We start from the raw sequence: 27818 nt of genomic DNA on the forward strand, positions 1-27818 counted from the left end.
TTGACACCAGAAGTTTCTCACAGCAGGCAAAAAACTCTCCAGCCAAGGGATTCCATGAGAATAGTGCCATCCAGTTTGGATACATAAGTAATGAGGTGAATGTTAAGTTCATCTTACATGTTAATGTCTAGGGTGACATTGACAAATCAAGCTTTTAGAAAGTTGCAGAGTTGAAGCAGACAATAGGGCTAGAGTACATAATCTGAAGTCACCCACAAGTGCTGCGCAATCATCCTTTTGATGAAAATCTATCTGCTTGTATTGATGGTTCAAGTGGATATAAAATACTTTATGAAATGTGTGAAATAAAAAGCAGGATATTCCTAACGTTTAAACAAAAATTCTACTCTCCCCTTCAATTATTTTTATCATCATACCAAATGTGTGCACTTATCAACTAAAGAAGTCTATTCAATCATATTCTTGAAAGCCTCTATCAGATCACACTTTTATCATGCCAACTCTGCTGAAAAAGTCATCATTTTTTAAGTCTCACTTCATAATTTTGCTGGATGAGCATGCCAGCTCACTCCCCTGTCTGAGCTGCTCTTCATGATAAAGGTTGCTGCCACCATCCGTTTCAAATGTAAAAAACTATAGGACCTTGCTTGGTCCAGTGCTGTAAAGGAAATCCACTTCCTGTTCGAAGTCAAGTCTCTTGTGGCTAACAAGATAAAGTTTATTATCAACTGGTTACCTGTTACATTGATGTGACAGACATCGCCACAGATTTTGAGGAGGATCAGATGTATTTTTTTTCCCCTTTTGAGATCCTATGCAGTTCTAATGCAATTTCAGTTTGTATTATCCTAATGAGCTGCTCAGTATTCACTCTTCAGACCCTTTTAGACACATTGAAAACTAATTTCAATATAGGTCACTGCTTTATATCTCCATTTTATTCTGCAAATCTTTTTGATGACTTTATATATTTTGTGGTAGTCTTGCTATGTTTATTTAAATATACCCACCAAAGTAGTGTCACTTGCAATTTTTGGTATAGTATACCCCATTCTGATTTCAAATTATTTCTGAAAGTAGTGTACAGCAGCACCTCTGATCTCAGTGGAACACCAGTTTTCACCCTTGCTAGTCAAAATGATATCTTTAACCTCTACATCTGTTCTCCATTTGGTAGCCAGTTTATGATCCAGTTTACTCACTGTTTCCTGACATGACATGCTCCAAACTTATTCATGAGTTTAGTAAGTGGTATGATATCCAAAACCACTTGAGAGTTCATTTACATTACATGCACTACATTACCTTCTGTTACTTCAAATAATCCAATGAAGTTGGTCAAGCATAATCCTCCCTTTGGGAATCCATTCTTGATATTTTTTTGTCCATTAATGCTTTGCTATCACATTTTTGACTAAGCATTTCAGACTTCTTCCTCCCATTATTGAAGAATTTGTTTTATAGATCCCTAAATTTGTTCCGCCTCAACTTTTGAATGGGAAATAAAACTTGCATTTGTCCATTAATGCTTTGCCTTTTCCCTCTACATTCCTTTATTCTTCCATAGTTAAGGTAATATTGTACTGGAATAGATCTGATATTGGAGGTTGGTTGCATGGTTCACAAAAGAAATTTAATAAAATGTTCAAATAATATTGCTTTCAAGTACAATGATATGCTTTAATGAAATATTCCATTTTAAGGGTATACTGGGATCTGGATTTGCTCTCAAAGTCCAACAGAAACAACGTCAGAAACATTTCAGTCGGCAGATACCAGCTGCTGCCTCCCTCATTCAGGTATGCATTGCAAATGTGATGTAAAAAGACAATTGTCATTATGAGCCATAAGAAAATTGAAATAGGGTATGATATTGTCGTGCAATTGATAATTCATGTTGCTTAGGTATCTGCTGCTTTTTCTCTGTATATCTCACTAAATATTCTTTTCCCTCATCAAATGGTAGAGAAAAAATTCCAGTGGTTATTTTCTCCCATTTACTTCAATCGTGCAATCGGAAAGCATTTTCAGCTTTTCATTATAGGCTGCAGAAGTGTATACGTTGAAACTTTGAGATTATTTAACAAATGAAGCATTTAAAATGTGTGACTAAATATATTGTATTCTTAAATTTGGCATTTTTTAACCTTTTTTAATATCCTGTAATGTCAGAAAAATGATACTAACCACTCTTCGTATCCAGATTAAAATGTTTGCAATGTTAAGCCAATTTTGCTAAAAACAACAGAAAACTTTTCTTCAAATGTTTGAAAAGTAAGTTTATATTCTATTTCTTTCCAAATTCTTTAAATGGGAATATCTGCCTATACACTATCATGAGGAATTTTGCAAAAATGCTGCTATTACAGCTGTATCTAAATTAAAGCCAGTAGTGTTTAGTGGGTTTTCAAACTTATGCCTTTCAAGCCTCCCATCCTAGAATTCTCAATTCTGGATTTTCCTTGTTTAAATTTTCTGGTTCTAGAGGTTTTGAACCCAGACATTGATTTTAGTGTATGTTGCTGCACTTTACATTAATCCTAAACCTGGATAGCAAAATACGTTATTATCTCAGCAACTTGAGATAAGCAAATTTACACAGATTTTAAACTTTTGCAATTTTATTGAAGCTTTTTCCCCATTCATTTGTTATAACTTAGGCAAAAGATCATAAATGATGAAAAATCACTGTCTGCATTGTTTATCTTGTATCCTTGGACATCCAGTACCACCACACTCCATCTCTCTCAACTCTTTTACTGCCGCAAAATTATTCGATTCTTTATTCAACATTCAGTTGTGGAAGTGCAGAAATCCCTTCCATTTAAATTCTAAGAAAACTGAAGCTATTATTTACAGACCTACCTCCAATACTGTTCCAAAGTTACTGATACCACTCCCTGGCAATTATTTGAAACTAAGCTAGAGACTTTGTTTGCAAAACCTTCCATGACATTGCTCGCGCTCTCTTTTTTTCCCCTACTGCCCACTCCCCTGCCCCCACGCCATTTTCTCCAGTTCCTTCACCCTCCTAGATATCTATACTCATCTCATCCTGGCTTTTTGTTCATACCCAATTAGGTTGCCTGCGATTCAAGCTCATAAATTCCCTTTTTGCACCTCTCTACCTCATTAAATTTGATTTGATTTTGATTTATTACTGTCATATGTACCAATATACAGTGAAAAGTATTGTTTTGCATGCTATCCAGACAAATCGTGCTTTAACTACATTCTGGTAATAGAACAGATTGTAGAATATAGTGTTACAACATTGAAGAAGGTCCAAAGAAAGATCGACTCTAATATATGAGAGATACACCCATAACTCTGATAACAGAGAGGAACAAGCTGTTCTTGAATCTGTTGGTATGTGTTTTCTAACATTTGTGTCTTCTGCCCTTTGGAAGAGGGTATAACTGGGGTGGGAGGGGCCTTTGATTATGTTGGCTGCTTTCCCGCGACAGTGGGAAGTATAGACAGAATCAGTGGAAGGAAGGCTGGTTTTTGTGATGGATCAGGCTGCATTCAGAATTCTGTAATTTCTCGTGGTCTTGGTTACAGCAGTTGCCATATCAAGCTGTGATGCATCCAGATGGGATGCTTTCTGTGATGCATCTATAAAAATTGATAAGAGTCATTGTGGATATGCCAGATTTCCTCCACCTTCTGAGGAAGTCGAGGTGTTGATGTGGTCTCTTGATTGTAGCATCGAAATGGATGGACCAGAAGAGACAGGAGCAGAAATTAGATCATTTAGCCCATCGAGTCTGCTCTGCCATTTAATCATTGCTGATACATTTCTTAATCCCATTCTCCTGCTCTCTCCCTGTAATCCATTTTCAAGAACCTATCTATCTCAGTCTTAAGTATACTCAATGACCTGTCCTTCACAGCCTTCTGTGGCAATGAATTCCATAGATTCACCACTCTTTGGCTAAAGAAGTTTCTCCTTATCCCTTTCTGAAATGTCTTGCCTTCACTCTAAGACTATGCCCTCAGGTCCTAGTCTCTCCTACCAATGGAAACATCTTCCCAATATCTACTCTGTCCAGGCCATTCAGTATTCTGTATGTTTCAATTGGATCCTCCCTTATCCTTCTAAACTCGATGGAGTATAAAGCCAGAGACATCAAACATTCCTCATATGTTAAGCTTTTCATTCCTGGGACCATTCTCATGAACCTCCTCTGAACATGCTCCAGGGCCAATACATCCTTCCTGAGATATGGGGCCCAGAACTGCACACATTACTCCAAATGTGGTCTGACCAGGACAAATTGTTGGCGATACTTAAACTTAAAGCTCTCGATCATCTCCTCTTTATGCCATGAAGCTCTCTATCTCTTTCCTGTTCCCTATCTCATTGTTTGAGATCTGATCTACTATGGTGGTGTCATCAACAAATTTATAAATAGAGTTGAAGCTGAATCTGGCCACACGGTTGAGAGTGTAAGGAGCTGAGTACGCAATCTTGCAGGGTGCTGGTGTTGATGATTATTGTAGAGGAGGTGTTGTCACCTATCCTTATGATTGACTTCCTGACCTGCAGACCACAATGATCCAGTTGCAGAGGAGGGAGCAGAGCCCTCGATCTGAGTCTGGAGATGAATTTATGTGGAATTATGGTTTTGAAGGTAGACCTAAATTGAATAAAAAGGAGTCTGATATCGGTGTCTTTGTTATCTGTTTGTTCCAGGGATGAGTGTAGGGCCAGGGAGAGATGGTGTCTGACGTGGACCAATAGGCGAATTGTAGTGGATCAAAGCAATTTGGAAGTTTGGAATTGGTGTGTGCCATTACTAACCTCTCAAAGTACATTATAATGATGGATGTCAGAGTTACCAGGCAGTAGTTATTAAGGCGAAAGTGAGGACTGCAAATGTTGGAGATCAGAGCTGAAAATGTATTGCTGGAAAAGAAGGGCTTATGCCCGAAACGTCGATTCTCCTGTTCCTTGGATGCTGCCCGACCTGCTGCGCTTTTCCAGCAACACATTTTCAGCAGTAGTTATTAAGGCACCTTGCCTGATTTTTCTCTGGTAGCCAGATGATAGTGGTCATCTTAAAGCATGTGGGAACCTCCCATCAGAGTAAGGAGAGGTTAAAGATGTCAGCAAATACTCCCACCAGCTGGTCTATGCAGGATCTGAGTGCACAGCCGGCAGCTCCATCCAGGACGACAGCTTTCCATGAGTTCACAATCAAGAAGGCTGATCTGACATCTGTGGGGGTGACAGTGTGTACAGGTGCACATGAGGCTCTCTGGGAGGTGACATCATTTCACCAACCTTCTGTTTAAAATGAGCATCATATGCAATAAGGGATGTGATGTTGTCAGTGATTCTACTCCACTCAAATTTGTAGTCCATTATATTGTGTCAGCCTTGCCCCAGTTGATATGTTTTCATGTAGTTAGTCTGGGATTCTAGTTTAGACTGGCGTTGTCTCTTGGCATCCCTGATGGCATTCATCATCTTCCTCCTTTTGAGGCATTCCTTGAAACCAAACTTATTGACTAAGTTTTTAGTCATCTGACCTATAATCTCATATTTACTATGGTACTTTGTGTAATTTCTTTTCTAATGCTTCTTTGAAGTACTCTGGTATTTTGACTTGAAAGGTAGTACAGAAGTAAAAGATGTTATTGCTAGTATAAGTAGTATTGGAGAAGTTAAGATGACTTAAAATGCCACATTGCCTCAATATGAGCTTGAGTTCTCAGGAAGTGGCTATAGAGACAGTGGATTTATTGATTATGACTTTTTTGAATTCCTTGTATGATCTTATGGGATTGGCAGATAGTGAATGCAACAATAAAGATGGGTGAGAAATAATAAAAAGGCAGCCAGTTAGCCTGACATCAGGCATCAGAAAAATGCTGGAATTCATCATTAAGGAAGAAAATAATATGATTAGACAGAATTAGCATGGTTTTGAGAAAGGTAACCTGCATTTGTCAAGCTATTGGAATTTTTTGAATTTGTAACAAGTAGGATAGATAATTTATCTACTGATTCTACATTTTCAAAAGGCATTTGATAAGATGTCTTGGGAAAATTGTTGTACAAGTCTAGACTCAACAGGGTTAGTGGTGGTTAATGGATTGAAGATTTGTTAAAGGGCAGAAAGTAGAGAGTATGAATAAACAGGTCATTTTCAGTTTGGAACTGTTACTATGGAGAGAAGTGGTAGCGTCAGTACTTCGGTCTCAGCTATTTATATCTAATACACTGGGACCCAGCTTTAATGAGGTCTGTGGGATCTATGCCTCATGGTAGCTTTACAGTGGTGAAAATACTATGATGAGGCTATTTTGGAAACACTAAGCCAGTAACCAGAATAATGTAGAAATGCAGTAACACAAAATGAGCACCCATTAAGTGAATTTTAAAAACAAATCCTGATTTCTTTAAACAAATAGGGATTTAAAGTTTAGCAGCAAAAATTTAATTTTTCTTTCTATAAGGCACTTTACACAAAATTAATTCATTTAAGAGTTTCAGTTGCAACATTTCTACTTACTGCAAGTCTTAAGCTGCTTTCATTTCTGATTCACTTATTTAAAAAATCAATGGGAAATACTTTCTACAATCCTTGCAATAATAATGTTCCCTGCAGTCTCATTCAGAAGTCAGTTTTAAATTATCACTTGAGAAAGTATATTATATGGGTTTAAAATTGCTACAATATCACAACAGCTTAAACAACATTATTAATTTAATAGTTAATAGATTAGCAATTTGCTTGTTTTGCTTCACATTATTAAGAAAATTTATCTCCAGTATCATTGAATGAGGTGTTATGTACACAAAATTAGCTTCAATTCTACTGATTATAAAGTATGAATCTGCCACAAGTTCAAATGGACAAGTACAAATAAAAATATAAGCGGTGGCAGCATAAATGTTCAATGTTGTTCATCAATTTGACTTCTTCACCTTCGTTTGGAGATTGTTCATCAAATATTAATGATAAAAATATGTACTGAATCATCTTTCAGTGTCATTTTGGAATCCAAGATGAATCTGCATTGAATTGAGTTTCGTGCAATAAAACACCATACTATAGTCAAGGTCTTAATGATTTAGATGAGGGTACTGAAAATAATGAAATCAAGCTTGTTGTCATTTTAGATTTACCCCTTCTCCTTAAACCATGTCCCCCAGTTCTGAACTCCCCCACCATTGGAAACATTGTTCCACCCAGTTCAACACTGGTACCTCCACATCATCCCAAGAAGCAATTTAGTAAACCTTCACTGTGCTCCCTATGTAGCAAGAACACCTTTCCTCAGATAAGGAGACCAAAACTACATATAATATTCCAGGTGTGGTCTCACCAATACCCTATGTAATTGCAGCAAGGCATCCTTGTTCCTTTACTCAAATCCCCTCATTATGAAGGCCAATATACTTACTACTTTACTACTTGCTGCATCTGTGTACTTACTTTCCATGACTGGTGTACAAAGACAGAGTCAAAGTGTGGTACTGGAAAAGCACAGCAGGTCAGGCAGGATCTGAGGAGCAGGGGAGTCAACATTTCAGATATAAGCCCTTAAAGAGGAATGTTTTCCAGAACCACACTTTTCGACTTTGACTCTCCAGCATCTGCAATCCTCACTTTTCCCTGGTGAACAAAGACACCCATGTCTCATTTAAATATTCGCCTCTCTCAATTTACAGCCATTCAAAGTGGATAATTTTTCAAAAAACTGAAAGAACTGCATTTGAATCTTCACTATCCAAGGCCCCAAACATAACTTCCAGGTGAAGCAGTGCTTTCCCTGCATTTCATGCAGTCTAGTCAACTGTATTGACTGCTCACAAATGTTCTCCTCTACACTGGGGAAATAAAGTACAGAATGGGTGACCACTTCTCAGAATACCCTGAGCTCCCAGTTGCAGCCACTTCAACACCACCACCTTGTTCCCTGGCAAACATCTCAGTCTCAGTCTTGCTACAGTGCTCCAATGAAACTCTGCAAGCTGGAAGAACAGCATCTAATTATCTGCTCGGGAACTCTATAGGCTTTTGGACTTGATATTGAGTTCAACAAGTTTGAGCACCTATCCCCATGGTTTCCCCACCCCCTTGTTATCACATGGGCTGCTAACCCACACTACCAATTGTCAGCCAGTAATAGTCCCCATCTCCTTGGACTCTATCTCCACCTATCGTTTAATCTCACCCCATCCCCCTCTTAGCTACAATTGGTTCTGTAGAAGTGTCACTGGACCCAAGATATTAACTCTGATTTCTCTCCACAGATGCTGCCAGACTTGCTGAGATTTTCCAGCAACTTCTGTTTTTGTTTGGATAACCTTACATTTATCCACATTATACTGCATCTACAATGTATTGGCCACTCACTCAGCTTATCCAAATCACACTGCAACATCCCTGCATCCTCTTCACAGCTCGCCCTTCCATCTAGCTCTATATCATCTGTAATTTTAGAGAAATTATGTGTAGTTCCCTCATCTAAATCCTTAACCCGAGCTATTCAGTGTATATGTTATAATATTGATCCCTGCAATGACTGAGTGCCATTATCTGCCATTCAGAAGAACCATTTATTCATAATCTTATTTCCTGTCTGCTAACCAATTCTCTATACCTCTCAAACACTACTCCAAATACCATATGCTTTAATTTTACACATTAATCTCTATGTGGGACTTTGTTGAAAGCTTCTGAAAATTCATGTAAACCCCATAAACTGGCTTCCCCAATGAAGTCTACTAGTTACATCCTTGAAGAATTCCAATAGGTTGGTTAAGCATGATTTCTCTTTTGTAAATCCATGCTGACTGTGACTGATTCTCCCATTTTTTCTAAGTGCTGTGCTACAAAATTCTTGACAATGTACTTTAGCATCTTCCCCACTACCAACATCCGATTCACTGGTCCATAATTCTCTGGTTGCTCTCTACCTTTCTTTTTAAATAGTGAGGTATGACTCTAACCAACAATTCAAGAAGGCAGCTTAGCATTACCTTCTCAAGGTCAACTAGGCAGAGGAAATGAATGCATACTCATCAGTAATCCCTACATCCCTAAATGTATTTTAAAAAATAGCCAATGAATATTTTTTAGCTTCTATTAGCATGATTTCCAGCTCTCGTCTTCTATTGATGATATGCAAGCTCCAAAAATGGTATTAATTCTTCAACCATTGCAGGTTTCCCCTCCAATTTCCATTTATTTCAGTTTTGCTGACGTTCATTGATACCACACTTGAATGCTGTCTTGATATAAAGGACTTTCACCTCACCTCCAGAATTAAACTTTTCTGTCCATATTTTGACCAATGAGGAGATTATCACTGTGTAAGTTGCTACATATCTGTTGATACCTTCCATTACTTCGATGATGATTGAGCATAGACTGATAGTTGAGTGGATTGAATTTTTTCTGCTTTTTCATGGACAAACATATCTGATGCCAGTGCTGTAAGTGAATTGGAAAAGCTTGGCTAAGGGTAAAGCTTATTCTGGAGCACTCATCCTCAGGATTGCAATAGCGATATTGTCAGGGCTGAAGATCTTTGCTGTATCCAATGTCTTCAGCTGTTTCTTCATATCACGAAGAGTTGAATTTATTGAATACCTACTTGCATTGTGATGTTGGGACTTCAGAGGAGGCTGACTTCAATCATCCACTTGGCAATTTTGGATGCAGATGGTTGCAATATCAGCCTTGTCTTTTGCACAAACACAGCGGGCTTCCCCATCATTGAGGGAGAGGATATTTTTGGACCCTGCTACTCTGGTTAGTTGTTTAGTTGACTACTTATGACAGCTAAAAATCACACAACACCAGGCTATAGCCCAGCAGGTTTAATTGGAAGCACACTAGCTTTCGGAGCGTCGCTCCTTCATCAGGTGGTAGTGGAAGGCTCAATCCTAACACACAGAATTTATAGCAAAAATTTAGTGTAATGGAACTGAATTTATACATTGAAAAATTGATTGTCTGTTAAGCCTTTCATCTGTTAGAATACCATGATAGTTTCACTTCTTTCATGTGTAAGTCACAAAACCTTTTTTTAAAAAGTTGCATTCTCAGGTTAGCTGTTAACAATGGTGATAGCTAGACAATATGTTGAAGGTGTTAGCCCCCTGTGTTCTCTGTCTATGCCATGATGTTTAGATTGATTCTAATCTAAGAAGTGAGATAACGGAGTTTTACATGAATGCATACAGTTTTTGAGCAAAGTACAATGTAACCCTGCAGGTGCAAATTCACCCCACAAAGTATATGTGTGCCTGTGGGTCTTTGTCTGTCTGTTTCTGTGTGTGTCTGTCTGGGTTGGGGGTTGTGAGTGAGAGAAAATGTATGCGTGTGTATGTAGTGAATGCAGAGTATCTTAAGTCTGTGAGGGGGTGCATGTGTGGGAGTGGCAGTGTGTGCCTGTAAGGGTGTGTGTGTGTGTCTGTGTGTGCGTCTGTGTATATGTGTGTCCGTGTGTGTGTGTGTGTGTGTGTAGTGCAATGGTGGTCACCTGCACTGCGACATGAACCCAAGGTCCTGGTTGAGGCCCTCCCTATGGTACCAAACTTAGCTATCAGCCTCTGTTTGGCTACTTTTCGCTGCTGCCTGTTCCGAAGTCCACCTTGGAGGATGGTCACCCAAAGGTCCGAGGTCGAATGTCCTGGACCACTGAAGTGTTCCCCAATTGGGAGGGAACAATCCTGTCTGTTGATTGCTGTGCGGTTCCCATTCATCCGTTGTCGTAGCCTTTGCTCGGTTTCCTCAATGTACCATTCCTCGGGGCATCCTTGCCTGCAGCGTATAAGGTAGACAATGTTGGCTGAGTCACATGAGTACCTGCCATATACAAGGTGGGAGGTGTCCCCACACGTAATGGTGGTATCTGTGTCCACACTATGACACGTCTTGCAGCGTGTACCGTGACACGGTTGTATGGAGTTGTACCGAGCAAAGGCTATGAGAATGGATGAATGGGTACCGCACAACAATCAACAGACAGGAGTGTTCCCTCCCAGTTGGGGAACACTTCAGTGGTCCAGGACATTTGACCTCAGACCTTTGGGTGACCATCCTCCAAGGCGGACTTCAAGACAAGCAGCAGTGAAAAGTGGCCAAGCAGAGGCTGATAGCTAAGTTCGTTAGCCATCGGGAGGGCCTCAACCGGGACTTTGGGTTCATGTCACATTACAGGTAACCACCATTGCACTATATACACACACTCTCACACACAGGCACTCCGATACACACATAGACAGACACACGTATACACAGACGCGCACACAGACATCCACACCCTTACAGAGAGACACACTCCCACACTCACACATGCACCCCCTCACAGACTTAAGACACTCTGCACTCACTACACACACACATACACTTTCTCACACTCACAACCCCTAACCCAGACAGACAGACAGACAAAGACCCACATGCACACATATGTTTTGTGGGGTGAATTTGTACTTGCAGGGTTACATTGTACTTTGCTCAAAAACTGCATGTAAAACTCCATTATCTCACTTTTTAGACTGGAATCAATCTAAATATCATGGCATAGACAGAGAACACAGGGGGCTAACATCGAATCGTAGAGTCATAGAGATGTACAGCATGGAACCAGACCCTTCGGTCCAACCCGTCCATGCCGACCAGATATCCCAACACAATCTAGTCCCACCTGCCAGCACCTGTATTATATCCCTCCAAACCCCTCCTGTTCATATACCCATCCAAATGCCTCTTAAATGTTGCAATTGTACCAGCCTCCACCACATCCTCTGGCAGCTCATTCCATACACGTACCACCCTCTGCGTGAAAAAGTTGCCCCTTAGGTCTCTTTTATATCTTTCCCTCTCACCCTAAACCTATGCCCTCTAGTTCTGAACTCCCTTAACCCCAGGGAAAAGACTTTGTCTATTTATCCAATCTATGCCCCTCATAATTTTGTAAACCGCTATAAGGTCACCCCTCAGCCTCTGCTCCAGGAAAACAGCCCCAGCCTGTTCAGCCTCTCCCTGTAGCTCAGATCCTCCAACCCTGGCAATATCCTTGTAAATCTTTTCTGAACCCTGTCAAGTTTCACGACATCTTTCTGATAGGAAGGAGACCAGAACTGCATGCAATATTCCAACAGCGGCCTAACCAAAGTCCTGTATAACCATAACATGACCTCCCAACTCCTGTACTCAATACTCTGACCAATAAAGCACACCAAACACCTTCTTCACCATCCGATCTACCTGCGACTCCACTTTCAAGGAGCTATGAACCTGCACTCCAAGGTCTCTTTGTCCAGCAACACTCCCTTGGACCTTACCATTAAGTGTATAAGTCCTGCTAAGATTTGCTTTCCCAAAATGCAGCACCTTGCATTTATCTGAATTAAACTCCATCTGCCACTTCTCAGCCCATTGGCCTATCTGGTCAAGATCCTGTTGTAACCTGAGGTAACCCTCTTCGCTGTCCACTACATCTCCAATTTTGGTGTCATCTGCAAACTTACTAACTGTACCTCATGCTCGCATCCAAATCATTTACGTAAATGACAAAAAGTAGAGGGCCCAGCACCGATCCTTATGGCACTCCACTGGTCACAGGCCTCCAGTCTGAAAAACAACCCTACACCACCACCCTCTGTCTTCTACCTTTGAGCCAGTTCTGTATCCAAGTGGCTGGTTCTCACTGTATTCCATGAGATCTAACCTTGCGAATCAGTCTCCCATAGGGAACCTTGTCGAATGCCTTACTGAAGTCCATATAGATTACATCTACTGCTCCGCCCTCATCAATCTTCTTTGTTACTTCTTCAAAAAACTCTATCAAGTTTGTGAAACATGATTTCCCATGCACAAACCCATGTTGACTGTCCCGAATCAGTCCTTGCCTTTCCAAATAAATGTACATCCTGTTCTTCAGGATTCCCTCCAACAACTTGCCCACGACCGGTCAAGCTCACCAATCTATAGTTCCCTGACGTGTCTTTTCCGCCCCTCCTAAACAGTGGCACCACGCTTGCCAACCTCCAATCTTTCTGCACCTCACCTGTGACTATTGATCACTTTCAACATATTGTCTAGCTATCACCATTGTTAACAGCTAAGCTGAGAATGCAACTTTTAAAAAAAGGTTTTGTGATTTACACATGAAAGAAGTGAAACTATCGTGGTATTCTAACAGATGAAAGGCTTAACAGACAATCAATTTTTCAATGTATAATTTCAGTTACATCACACTAAAGTTTTGCTATAAATTCTGTGTTAGGATTGAGCCTTCCACTACCATCTGATGAAGGAGCAATGCTCCAAAAGCTAGTGTGCTTCCAATTAAACCTGCTAGACTGTAACCTGGTGTTGTGTGATTTTTAACTTTGTATACCCCAGTCCAACACCGGCATCTTCAAATCATACTAATGACTGGATATCTTTGGAAGAGATTATGTAACAACAGTCTGTCAATCTCTGTAAGTTGATGCAACAATCATGTTCTTTCATGTAAGAGATACCCCACCACCCCCTTTTTGAAAAGATCCTTCTGAATTTTTCACTGGAGCTTTAACTTTAATTTTTGAGATACCCAACAGAAGAAATCATTTTTCTTCACATATCCTAACAAATTTTTAAAAATGATCTCTGTTAAATCTTTCTGCAACCTGTTCACTTAGTTGAATAATTTAAGTTTCTTAAGATTATCATTTGAACGGACTATCCTTTATTTATGGCATTTTCCTAACATTTGTAATTTATTGCATTATATTGTAATCATTTACGGCTATAAAAGTAACTATTAACTGCAACTAAATTTTTAAATCTTGACTTTTATAGACCTTATGGCGATGTTATGCTGCAGAGAAAACTCATAGCTCCACAGCTACTTGGAAGATGTATATAATGCCTCCTGATTATATTTCCAAAACGTCAGCAACACCATCCAGTCCAAATATGAGGAAACAGGTATCATTGTTACAAATCTGGTTTCAGTGAGCAATACAATTTATACTTGCTTTGAACCATAATTCTCCATTTGTACTCCAGTTAAAACAAATATTTGAGATAACATGTATCATCTATTATTATTTTATCACTTGCATAAAGACAACACCAGTTTAAGTAGTCATATCTAATGTCTAAAAATATGTTCCCCATGAGGTGATAAATTTGGCCTGCTCTACCTTGTTCAGGAATAAATTCCATAGGTGGAATCTTTCAGGTTCTTCCAGAGGTTTTAGAAGCAAAAGTTGGAAGAATTTAATTGGGTAGGAAGTGAAGCTCCATTTCTTGACAGTAGGTTGGAACTTTGCTCTTAACGTGGCATGAAATTTGAACACAGATCGTCTACTCATAATATAGCAGGGATTTGTTATTCCATTGGCATCAGGTCATTACAAACATTGAAGAGAAATGAAGGTTAAGCAAGAAAAACAAATATGTTATTTTAAGCCGGTGGTTTGCATCTAGTTGAGAAAATCCTTTTGTTTGTCTGATGTTTCACTACACAAGGCACCCTTTCCTCCAAAGATAGTCCATTTGACTGCTTTAGTTGTCTTGCTTGGTGCCCTCTCTCACCATCATTACCTGCTACTGTAGGTCCTGAAATAGTGCTCAATCTGTCCTGCTCAGCGCCCTCCTTCACCATCACCCTGTGCTGGACGTTCTGTTACTTTACGTCTTCAGAATCTTTCAGATGAGTTGATAGTCAGAAACCTCATTTGAATTCATTACATCCTATGAAAACTCATTAGCACCCCTAACCACCAGAATTACATTCATATGTGTAATCGTTTTAGGTGAAATATGCACAAAGCTGACAATTGTGCATCTAAAATAACTTCAATGTTGTTTAATCTTTCTTTTCCCTGCCATTACATCTTGGTGGCACCTCAGTAGTGGTAGCTGAACTTGAGGAAACCTTTTGATTACTTTTCTGCCTTTCCACAGATATTTTTGCAGGCATACTCTGGTCCAGAGCCTAGAGGGCTGTAGCTTGCTGAGACCCTCCTGCACAATACAGTTTCAACCACCTTCCCAGACTTGATCAAGGTGTTTGGCTCCTTGGCAGAGTGGAAGTAGAATATCTAGAGATGACGCTTCCTGGTTGCCTGTCTATGGCTCCACCTCTCTATTAGTGCTCAGTGGCATCTCTCTCAACCCCTGCCAAGTCTGTGCATCTCCATCAGTTCATTAATGCTCAAGTCCCAAAGGGTTGTCATCTGTAATAGACTCAGAAGGGGCTTGTGCTGTTGCAGTTCTCAGAATGTAAACCCCAACCACACCACCCCCTCCCGACACTGCCCACACATTCACTGAGTACAGAGTGTTACGTAAAGGGAAAGAAAATGGTGATTCAGGGAGATTTAGGGAAAGTATTGTTTTTGTTGACCATTGGGTCAACAAAAATGTCATTTGCACATTACCTGCAGATACATTTTTAAGAATAAAAAAAGTTGAGGTTTCTAAAATTAGCTGGACGTTGCTTAGTTCAGAAAATTTATGGGTGGCACGGTGGCACAGTGGTTAGCACTGCTGCCTCACAGCGCCAGAGACCTGGGTTCAATTCCCACCTCAGGCGACTGTCTGTGTGGAGTTTGCACATTCTCCCCGTGTCTGCGTGCGGGTGCTCCCGTTTCCTCCCACAGTCCAAAAATGTGCAGGTCAGGTGAATTGGCCAGGCTAAATTGCCCGTAGCGTTAGGTGAAGGGGTAAATGTAGGGGAATGGGTTTGGGTGGGTTGCGCTTCAGCGGGTCAGTGTGGACTTGTTGGGCCCAAGGGCCTGTTCTCACATTGTAAGTAATCTAATCTATAAATCACAAATAATACGGAACTGCCCATTTTTAAGGGAAAATTCTAACTTTTTGTCAATATATATCCTCCACAAGTTGCACTTGAGGGTGCAGATACTATGTTATGCATTGACATTTAAAATTAGCTGCTTTGCAGTGCTGATTTATTTTATATTAGTTTGTAGTTTTATGATTCTCTGCAGATTTGAGTCTTAGAGTCATAGAGATGTACAGCACAGAAATAGACCCTTCGGTCCAACTCATCCATACCGGCCAGATATCCTAAACTAGTCTAGTCCATTTGCTTGCATTTGGCCCATATCCCTCTCAATCCTTCCTATTAAATGCTGTAATTGTACCAGCCTCCACTCCTTCCTCTGGCAGCTCATTCCATACACGCACCATCCTTGGTGAAAAAGTTGCCCTTTAGGTCCCTTTTATATCTTTCCCCTCTCACCCTAAACCTATGCCTTCTAGTTCTGGACTCCATCAACCTGAGGAAAAGACCTTGTCTATTTTATAAATCTCTATTAGGCCACCATATTGTCCAAATTCTAGTAATATAGATATGACTGGGAGCAAAATCTTGACCAATATTTATTTGAATTATAATAATAAGCTGTGTGTTTGAATAGGGCTGCATTCCATGCAAGCTCACTAATTAATTACATCTCTTGGGGATGAGAAGGATTGGTGAAAGGCGGATGCAATATTTCATTAAATAAACTGAGGCTTTGAGTTTTACCACTTCATCACCACAGAGAGGTATTGACAGCAGATAGACAAAAAAGTCCCACATCCCAAATCATCGTGTCTCCTAACTGTGGTTGTCTGGTGGCTACTGTACTCTAAGGAGATAGAGGAAAAGGAAGAAAGGTGAGAGGAAAAAATGTGAAACTCTTTGAAAGTTCACTGCTAGGTCACTTACATGTATGCATTCCAAACAAGTCAATTATTACATCAAAAGACGATTAATATATGACTTGTAGGCAGCAAAATCCTTTAATGCTTTGAAGCATTTTTCCCGCAAAGATTTTACTGTTTCAAAATCAATCTTCTTGTGGAATGTATAAGCCCTCCACTTTGGGAAGTTAGATTGTGAAAGAGAGGATATAGCAGAGATCTTGATGTCCATAAATGATTTGGTTATATGGGATGTAAGTGACTATAGCCTTGTCAAAAATGCCATTTTCCTAAGTGTAAAAGTGAAGCTGTGCTTGAACAGAAATCTGTTTTTTTGTGCAATGTTTGATCAGTTAGAGTTTTTTAAACAGTGAAATTTCATTTTAATATGGAAATTTTGCTGATATTTACTTATGTCACAGATATGAAATATTGCCACACTTAACTGATCTATATGTTGAGTTACTCCTTTTTTAGACTGTCAGTTCAAAAATAAGTTCATATTAAGTTTTGGTGTAATTGTATTTTAAGACCTGAAGTATGACCCTGATATAACAGGTAACTTGTGTGAGGTGGGAGTATGAAAATTAAGTATCATTTTCCAATTTGGTAGTATTTCAAGATACTCAGAATAAGTATATTCCTACTATCAAAGAAATTTCTAAAGGGAGGACCCACTATACGTGGCAACCAAAAGTGGTTCAGGAAAACAGCAAAGTTGAGGCAACAATGTATAATTGCGCAAAGGTGAGTGGCAGGTCAGGCGATTGGTCAGAATATAAAGAACAGCAGAGAATGACTAAAAGGTTAACCAGAAGGAAGAAATTAGATGGAGTGGAAGCTAGCTAAGAATGTAAAAACCAATAACAAAGATTTCTACAGCTATTTAAAGAAAAGAGTTAGACTTTTTGGTCAGAAATTGAGAATGGGGAATTAATAGGAGCTAACAAGGGGAGGATTGATGAAATCAATAAATATTTTGCTCTGTGAATACAAAAATGCTTCCAGGAATAGCTGCAAATAAGTGCAAGGCAGAGGAAAGCTTCATGAAATGATAATCAGGAGGGAAGTGGAGTAAAGCAAACTGATCAAGTCTCTGGACCCTGATGGACATCCTTCTGGGGAATGCATTGGTGTTAATTTTCCAAACTTTGCTAGATTCAGGAAAGGATCCATCTGACTGGAAAGTAACAAATATAACTCTTCTATTCAAGAAGAGAGGGAGGCAAAAAAAAAACTTTTAGCTTGACATTTGTGGTGGGGATCATGCTAGAATTGAACAAGGTTATTGTGAAATATAAAAGCTTGAGGTTTCATATAAGCATGTTTAGGAGATTGGCTGATTGACAGAAAATGGAGATTGTGCATGGAGAGGTCTGTGTTTGGTTAGTATGATGTGACAAGTGGCATGCTGCAAGTTTCTGTGCTGAGGTTTTTTTTCAAACAATTTAAATCAATGACTCTGAGGGAGCAAAGGCATGGGAGCTAAAGTTGCAGATAACACCAAGATAGGTAGGGAAGTAGGAAGACATAAGGAAGTGGCTGATAACAACATATAGATAGGTTGAGATGTGGGCAAAAATCTGGTAGATGGAGTATAATGTCAGAAAATGTGAAGTTGTTCCCTTTTGCAGAAAGAATGAAAAGACAGTTTCATTCAAATGGAGAATGGCTACAGAATTCGGAGGGATTTGGGTGTTTTGATGCACAAGTCCCAAAAAGTTAGCATGCAAGTACAGTATTTAATTAAGAAGTCTTATGGGATGTTGTGCTTTATTATGAGAGGAACTGAATACAAATGTAAGGATGTTGTGCTTCAGTTTTACAGGACATTTATGAAATCATGTCTCAAATACTGGGTGCCGTAATGTTCGCATAATTTAAAGGATATAAATGCATTAGAGACAATTTACTAGATTGACATCTGAATGAGCTGGTTGTCGTATGAGAATAACTTGGACTTGTTTGCAATGGAGTTTAGAAGAGTGAGAGTTGTCTTCATAAAAGTGTCTAAGATTCTGCATGGTCTTGACAAGGTGTGTGTGGAAAAGATTCTTCCTCTGTGGTGTCAGCCCAGAACTAGGGGCAATTGTTTAGATTTAGATTCCCTACATTGTGGAAACAGGCCCTTCAGCATAACAGGTCCACACCGACCCTCCGAAGAGTAACCCGCCCAAACCCATTTCCCTCTGACTAATGCACCTAACACTATGGGCAATTTAGCATGACCAATTCACCTGACCTGCACATCTTTGGACTGTGGGAGGAAACTGGAGCACCTGGAGGAAACCCACACAGACACGGGGAGGATGTGCACACTCCACACACATAGTCGCCCAAGGCGAGAATTGAACCTGGGACCCTGGTGCTGTGAGGCAGCAATGCTAACCACTTAAAATTAAGGGTTGTCCTTTCAGGGTAGAGATTAAGTTTTATTTTTCTTAGAGGGTAGCTGGACCTCTGGATTATCTGACTTGGAAGGCAGTGGAGTTAGTGTCATTGCATAAATTTCACATTTTTACAAGTTTACAAAAATAAACAAAACTCTCAAGTACAAACATTGATATACAATTAAATCTTAAATATATAATAACCAAAATTTAACAAAAGAAAAATACCGAGAAAAATAAACAAAACTCAACTAACTACTAATCTAACCTACAACAAACCAGAGTGTATATTTAAGTCTCTTACATTATTCAAATAAGAGAAAGAAAGAAAACAGCAGATAACATAGAAATTGGGTAGTGAGATACATGCTCGGAATGTGTTAACATCAAATGTAACAAAACCCGTATTCGTGCGGGATTCCTCTCCCAAGGGGCCCGGGACCAGCCAGGTTTGTAATCTCAATTAAATAAAAGTCCTTGTTAGGATAGCCGAAATATCTGTATTCATATAAGTCAAGAAGGGCTGCCATATTTTATAAAATAATTCGGTCTTTCGGTGCACCATATTTGTAAGGAAGTCAAAGGGAATACATTCCATAATTAATCTGTGCCAATTTGAAAGTCCAGGGGGACCCTCAGCCACCCAGTTTACCAAAATATTTTTCCTTGCACAGAAAGAGAGAATCGAAAATAGTCTCTTCCCGTGCATATCCAGGGAGGGTAAGTTCGAAAAGCCCAAAAGGAGAGATACAGGGTCCACTTTAATTTCCGTTCCTAAAATTTCTGTCAGGGCACTTGCTACTTTAGTCCAGTATCTACGAATCTTATGACCGGTCCATAGATAATGCACAAGAGTGCCCACCTCTATTTTACATTTGGGACACATTGGAGATGCTCCTGCCTTACATTTTGCCAATCGATCCGGTGCTATGTGGGCCCTATGAAGTATCTTCAGCTGGATAGCCTGAGTTCTGTTGCAGATGGTGATTCTTCTGGCATTTTCCCAAATGTCATTCCATGTTTCTATAGAGATTTCTAGTCTCAATTCCTGATCCCATGTTTTAAGCAGATTGTCCATATCTCCTGATACTTCATCATGTAGTAAATGATAAATAGTACTGATGGAGGATACCCCCATTGGTCGTAGTACTCTACATTCTCTATCTGATTTATAAAGAGTATCTAATAAGGTAGTCTCCTTCTGTATATTAATCTCGAATTTGGAAGTATCGATAGAGGTCTTTATGAGGTAATCCGAATTTCTGACGCAGCTGTTCAAAAGACATCAGGACCCCATCTTTGAATAGGTCCCCTAGACATGAGATACCCCTGGATCTCCAGAGTTTAAAAGTGGTGTCTGTAAACCCCGGTTGGAATCCCCATGCTCCCATTATCGGCACATAGGGGGATGTTTTATGTGAGTTGCCCTCATTTTGCCGCATTATATTCCAAGCTTTAATTGTATTTAGTATTATAGGGTTTTTACAGTGATCCATAATGATTTTCCTCTTGTCTGAAAATAAAAGGTTAATAAGTGGGCATTTTACGTGAGAAGCCTCAATGTCCACCCAGATTGATTGTGGATCAAACAAGACCCAATCAACTATGTAACTTAATAAGGAACTTAACTGATATTTCCTAAAATCTGGGAAGTCCAATCCTCCCCTTGCCTGTGGAAGCTGTAGCTTCTTCAGGTTGATGAGGGGCCATCTATGATTCCAGATAAAGGAACCCAACCAGCCATATAATTTACGTAGTGCCGGCCTGTGCAGCATCACCGGAAGCATTCTCATAGGGTATAGAAGACGGGGCAGGACATTCATTTTAATTAGTGCTCTTCTACCCAGCCAGGAAATTGGAAGGTCTCCCCATCGCTGGAGGTCCTGCCTTATCCTTTCCAGTAAATGCACAAAGTTAGCCTTGTATAACTGACCAAATACTGGGATAATAAAAATGCCTAAATATAAGAAACCCTCCAGGGACCAACGAGAGGGAAAATGGGATCCATCCACTAAGTGGGATGTCATAGCAAGGCCACCCATTGGCATAGCCTCCGATTTTGAGAAATTAATTTTATAGCCTGAGAATGCGAAAAATAACTTGGATTAAGCGAGGTACGGACAGATTACTGAGGAATAGAAGAACATCATCTGCATAAAGGGTAATTTTATGTTTACCTGTACCAATCCTCGGGGCTGTTATATTAGGATCAGCCCATATAGCTTCTGCTAGTGGTTCAATTATTAGCGTAAATAACAATGGCGAGAGAGGACATCCCTGATGGCAGCCCCTACCCACACTGAAGCTATCCGAACCTAATCCATTGGTAACCACAACTGCTTTGGGATCACTATACAATGTTGAGACCCATTGGTAAACACCTTTCCAACGCCAAACCTTTCCAATGTGTAAAACAAATATAACCATTCAACCCTATCAAATGCCTTTTCCACGTCTAATGAGACTACTATTCCTGGTATCTTTCCCTGATGACAGGCTTGAATCACATTCAAAACTCTTCTAATATTATTGGATGATCTCCGGCCCTTAATAAACCCCGTCTGATCCTCCTTTAATATATGTGGCAGTACCCTTTCTAGTCTCAATGCTAACGTTTTAGAAAGGATTTTAAAATCTGCATTTAGCAAGGATATTGGTCTGGATGACGTACAATCTTCTGGATCCTTTCCTTTTTTAAGGATAAGAGAGATATTTGCCTCTTTCAGCAAAGGTGGGAGACAGCCCTGACTATATTCTGGATTAGTGGTGCTGGAAGAGCACCTGAACTGCTGTGCTCTTCCAGCACCACTAATCCAGAATCTGGTTTCCAGCATCTGCAGTCATTGTTTTTACCACAGCCCTGACTATATGCATAGTTATACATGTCCATAAGTGGACCAGCCAATATTTCTGTAAACTCGTTATAGAATTCAGCTTGAAAACCTTCTGTGCCCGGTGCCTTACTGCTCTGAAGTTGCCTGATTGCGTCAAGTATTTCTTGGACTGTTAGGGGAGCGTTTAAGACCGATACCTGTTCCGGAGTTAGGCCCGGAAAGGTCAAATTTTTAAAAAATGATTGCATTCTCCTAGTCCTGTCTTCACAATCCTGCGATTTTATATAAATCAGAATAAAATTTTCTAAAGATTGCATTAATCTTTTTATGATCATGAGTCAAAATACCCGAACTTTCCTTGATAGACATGATAGTTTGAGGGGCCTTTTTTTTCTTTGCAAAAAATCCTAAGTATCTACCCGGTTTGTTGCCAAATTCATATAACCTTTGTTTTGCAAATAATATTTCCCGCTTAGCCATTTGGGTAAGCATAGTGTTTAGAGCTGTCCTAAGGGCTGTAATCCTTTACAATTTAATAATAGCAGGTCTATCAGTGTATGCTGTTTCAGCTGCTTTTAAGCGAGCTTCGAACAGACGCTGTTGTTCTCCCTTTAATTTTTTCTGGGTTGCTGAGTAGGAGATGATCAAACCTCACGCGTAAGCTTTGATGGTCTCCCACATCATTGATGGGTTGCTAGCCGTACCTAAATTAATTTCTAAAAAAGTTTTAAATTCTTGAGAAAAGTACTTTCCAAATTTACTGTCTTTCATTAGGAAGGCGTCCATACACCAATGCCGAGGGGATGTCCCATTATTCCTCGCCTTGGTTTCCATATATACAGCAGCATGGTCGGAAATTACTATACTACCTATTTTACAGGATGATATGAAATTTTAAAAAATTGAGGGGGCAAAGACATTGCATATTTTTAAGACAGATTCTTGACAGGCAGGAGAATCGAGTATTATTAGGAAATATGCGGAATTTGAAGCGCAATCAGATCAGCCACATTCTAATTGAATAGCAAAGCAGATCTAACCAGTTGAATGGTCTACCTGTGCACTTGCTCTGAATGTATAATAAGGATGATGATGCATCTTATATAATTCTGAAATCCTCCACCTCCAGAAAGCCGGGGAGACTAAGCCATATTTTAGAATAAAATAGATTTCTACGTGCTAATAATGTTCCGGGATATTGGAGGAGAGCAGGAGTATAGCATTGAAATAAAAGATCAGTTGTGATCAGGTTGAATGGCAGAATGGCTCAATGGGTCAACTGCCGTTCTCCAGCTTCTATTTTCTGTCTTTCGAAAATATTGGGTGCAAGTTTCAGAAACTTTGCGCCGCTGGTGGAGTTTCGCATGCAACAGCTGACAGATTCATAACACATAATTTCCATTGCTTTCAAGTGACAGAATTTTAATCTGTGAAACTGTGAATCATGATGTTAGCACTTGACGTACCCTTTTACAAAGTAGAAGGGTGGCTCTATTTATATATGCTATATTATATTGAGAAAATTTGATATTTTTCAAAGTAACAGCCTATCAAGACCAGCATGATATTTGTAAAGTTGATACAGAACTGGACCTTGAAAGACTAAAGCACAATATAATTTTAATTACTAACCATTTGTTCATTTGTGCTTTGACATCTTTCAGTACTTTGATTAATGATGCAATTCATTACCGTATCGCAGTTTTTCACTTCTTACGTACCACAACTCGTGAATACTGATTTCCCATGTTTGACATTGTTCTAAGAGTGTTGTTTTGATGTATTATGAGCTAAATGTGTTGGCCACAATTCAGGCAGCTGCCACTCAGGAACATAAAATTTTATATTAGAGTTCTTTTTAACTTAATATGATGCATTACCACTATCTTATCAATTTTAACACTTTTTTTGGTTCGAAATTAATAGCATGGATTTCTATTTCTCACTCTTATGACATCTGTTATAGAATTTGTTTATAAAGAGAAAATAAATTAATTTGAGCTTTATTTTACTTGTCCGTGGGATGCATTAATTACCCTACCTAATTTTCCCTTGATCTGAGTGAAATGGCTCCAGCAACCAGAGGTTAAAAGTAAACCACATTGTTGTGGGTTTGGAGTTACTTGTAGAATGGCAGATTTCCTTCCCTAATGGTCAGATCACGTGTTTTTGTTTATGACAATCAGTGATGGTTACACAATTGCCATGAGGGCTAGCCTTTAATTCCAAATTTACTGAATTCAAATTTCACCATCTGCCATAGTGTGATTTGAATCCATGACTCCAGAACATTATCTTAGAGTTCTGTATTACAAGTCCTGTGATATTACCATTGTGCTACCATACTTGCCCCATTCAAAAATTCTGATTCTCACTATTCGAGAAAAACTAATGTAATTAAGTTAAAAATCACAACACCAGGCTATAGCCCAGCAGGTTTAATTGGAAGCACACTAGCTTTCGGAGCGTCGCTCCTTCATCAGGTGTTAGTGGAGGGCTCAATCCTAACACACAGAATTTATAGCAAAAATTTACAGTGTGATGTAACTGAAATTTATATATTGAAAAATTGAAAATCTGTTAAGCCTTTCATCTGTTAGAATACCATGATAGTTTCACTTCTTTCATGTGTAAATCACAAAACCTTTTTTTAAAAAGTTGCATTCTCAGGTTAGCTGTTAACAATGGTGATAGCTAGACAATATGTTGAAGGTGTTAGCCCCTTGTGTTCTGTCTATGCCATGATTGATTCTAATCTAAAAAGTGAGATAACGGAGTTTTACATGAACTTATGCAGTTTTTGAGCAAAGTACAATGTAACCCTGCAAGTGCAAATTCACCCCACAAAATATATGTGTGCATGTGGGTCTTTGTCTGTCTGTGTGTGTCTGTCTGTCTGGGTTGAGGGTTGTGAGTGTGAGAAAGTGTACGTGTGTGTGTGCAGTGAGTGCAGAGTGTCTTAAGTCTGTGAGGGGGTGCATGTGTGAGTGTGTGTCTGTAAGGGTGTGTATGGGTGTCTGTGTGCGCGTCTGTGTATGTGTGTCAGTGTGTATGTGTGTATAGGAGTGCCTGTGTGTGTATGTGTGTGTGTGTGTGTGTGTGTGCGTCTCCAAATAATGTCATTAAGTCCTTCGTGTGTGCGTGTGTCTCCAAATAATGTCATCAAGTCCTTCCTCCTTAGTCGGTGAGTTCAAGTTCTTGCTATCAGTTGGTGAACATATTTAGATGTGTTTGCATCTAATTAATTAAACAACTGTCCAGACTACTCCTACCTTCTCAAATAACTTAACTGTTTTAAAAATTCAATCTTAAAATTGTAAAAACAAGCCTAGTAGATCCTTTACCTCCGTTGAGATGAGTTTTTGGCTGTGCTGGCCATTTTCTCTGCACTTCAGATGGAGTTTCAGCATGCCCATCTACCTTAGTGGAATATGGTGACTCTGTGGAACCTCCATTCACACAACTGGACAACATCCTCAGAATATCTGGTCGCCCATCATCAGACTGGCTCAGATAGCACTTGTTATCTCTCAGATTGCTTTACTGCGCAGGGGCAATTCAGTGCATAAAACCGAGGTTATACAACTTTGTTACAAAATACATGAAGAGTCGTACAAAGTAAATGGTACTCTTCTAAAAGGTGACCGGAGAGACCTGGATATATATGTTCAAAAGTCATTAAAGGGAGCAGGACAAGGAAAGAGAATATTTAAAGCATACAGTATTCTAGGCCTCTTTAATATCAACATGGAGTACAAGTGCAGGGATGTTATGCTAAATTTATTTAGGACACTAATTAGACTTCAGCTGGAATATTGTGTACAGTTTTGTGTACTGGAGGCCACCTTTTAGGAATAAAGTGAAAGCGCAAAACAGTCTTATGAGAATATTTTCAGGGATGTAATACTTAAGTTATGCTTTTTTTAGAAAGTTTTCATTTATTGAATGTGGGTCAGCATTTATTTTCTATACCAAATTGCCTTTGACAAGCTTGTGGTTCGCTATCCACTTGGACTGCTACAATCAATCTGCTGTAGGTAGGTCTATACTGCAGTTTGGGAGTTCCAGGATTTTGATCTAGCAACACAAAAGGAATGGCAAGTGAAGGTGAGTATCTTGTGTTGTGATGTTTCCATGTATTCTAGATGGTAATGGTCTTGATCTAGAAGGTGCTGTCTAAGGAGCCTTGGGGAGTTTCCGCAGTACAACTTGTAAATGGCACACAATACTGCTACTGTGCATCAGTGGTGGACGGAGTGAATGTTGTGGTGCTAATGAAGTGAGCTTCTTTGTCCTGGATGGTGTGAAGCTACTTGAATGCTAGATTGGCACTCATCTGGACAAGTGGACAACATTCCATCACATTCCTGACTAGTGTCATGTAGATGGTGTATGGGCTTTGGAGATTCAGGAGGTGAATGACTTGTTGCAGATTTTCAAGACTTTGACTTGCTTTTGTAGCCACTGTAAGTATATGACTAGTCCAGTTCAGTTTCTGATCAATGGTAAACCCGAAGTCAATGATGGTAAAACCATTGACTGTCAAGGGGGTAATGGCTAGATTACCTCTGATCATCTGATTGGAAATGATCATTGCCTGTCACTTGTGTGGGCCAAGCTTTGATCTTGCTGCGACTACTTCAGTATCTGAGCAATTTCAAATTGGTGTTGAACGTTGTGAAGACATCAATGAACATCCTCACTTCTGACCTTATGATGGAGTGAAGGTCTTTGTTGAAGCAGCTGACGATGGCTGGACCTAGGAGATGTTCTGGAGCTCAAATGACTGGTGGTGTGGTCCGACAATCTCAACCATCTTCTTTTGTGCTACGTAGTCTCTAAGGCCATTAAGGAGCAGAATTATGCCATTTGGCCCATTTAAATCTGCTTCATGACTGACCAGTTTCTCAACTCCCTTCTCCTACTTTCCCCCCATAACCTTTGAGTGTTTTTAAGACAGAGGTAGGTAAGTTCTTGATTAGGAAGGGAATCAATGACTTTCACAGATTCACCACCCTCCCGCTGAAGAAATTTGTCCTCGCCTCCCTTCATGCTGAGGCTGTGCCCTTGGGTCCTAGTCTTTCCTACTTGTGGAACCTTTTCCTCCATGTCCATTCTATTCAGGCCCCTCTGTATTCTGTAAATTGCAATGAGATCACTGCCCCATAAATTCAAATTCTATCAAGTAAATATCCAGAGTCCTCCATCAAATGACTTGAATGACTCCAATGAGGGGTGACTTTTCACTTGATTCCAGTTTTGCTAGGGCTATTTGATGCTAAATTCAATTCAACGCAGCATTGATGTCAAGGCTAGTCACACACTCCTCACAATTTGAATTTGATCCTTTATTCGAAGTGTGACCAAGATTGTATTGAGAAATGCTGAGCTGCATGACTGTGGCACAACCCAAATGAGTGTCAGTGAGTAGGCTATTGATAAACAAGTGTTACTTTAAGTGTTAATGATAGTCCCCAACATTTGCTGATGTTCAAGAACAGACTGGGGCTGTAATTGGAGGAGTTTAGTTTAGAGTCACAGTCTCACAGCATGGAAACAGATCCTTCAGCCCAACTTGTCCACGCTGACCAAACACCTCAATTGACCTAGTCCCATTTGCCATCATTTGGCCCATATTCCTCTAAACCCTTCCCATTCATCAACCCATCCAGATGCCTTTTAAATGTTGTTATGGTCCATGCCTCACCAACTACTCTTGCTCTATACACGCACTACCCTCTGCATGAAATGTTACCTGTCAGGTCTTTTTTAAATGTTGCCCCTTTCACCTTAGACCTATGCCCTCTAGTTTTGGACTCCCCACTCAAGGAAAAAGACCTGCATTCACCCTATCCATGCCCCTCATGACTTTATAAACCTCTATAAGGTCACCTCTCAGTCAGCGATGCTCTTGGGAATAAAGCCCCAGCCTATTCAGCCTCTCTCTATAA

General features: G+C 39.7%; 1 protein-coding gene across 1 annotated transcript in view; it reads left to right on the forward strand.

Annotated features, from left to right (window-relative positions):
• Positions 1 to 27818, forward strand: part of kcnq1.2 (potassium voltage-gated channel, KQT-like subfamily, member 1.2) — a 567343-nt gene that overhangs the window by 74877 nt on the left and 464648 nt on the right. The window contains exons 8-9 of the mRNA XM_072552112.1: positions 1665 to 1760; positions 13785 to 13913. Coding sequence (XP_072408213.1) covers positions 1665 to 1760; positions 13785 to 13913 — 225 coding nt within the window. The remainder of the gene's footprint in view (positions 1 to 1664; positions 1761 to 13784; positions 13914 to 27818) is intronic.

Source organism: Chiloscyllium punctatum, chromosome 32, assembly GCF_047496795.1.
Source record: "Chiloscyllium punctatum isolate Juve2018m chromosome 32, sChiPun1.3, whole genome shotgun sequence".
In the NCBI taxonomy this organism is placed as follows: domain Eukaryota; kingdom Metazoa; phylum Chordata; class Chondrichthyes; order Orectolobiformes; family Hemiscylliidae; genus Chiloscyllium; species Chiloscyllium punctatum.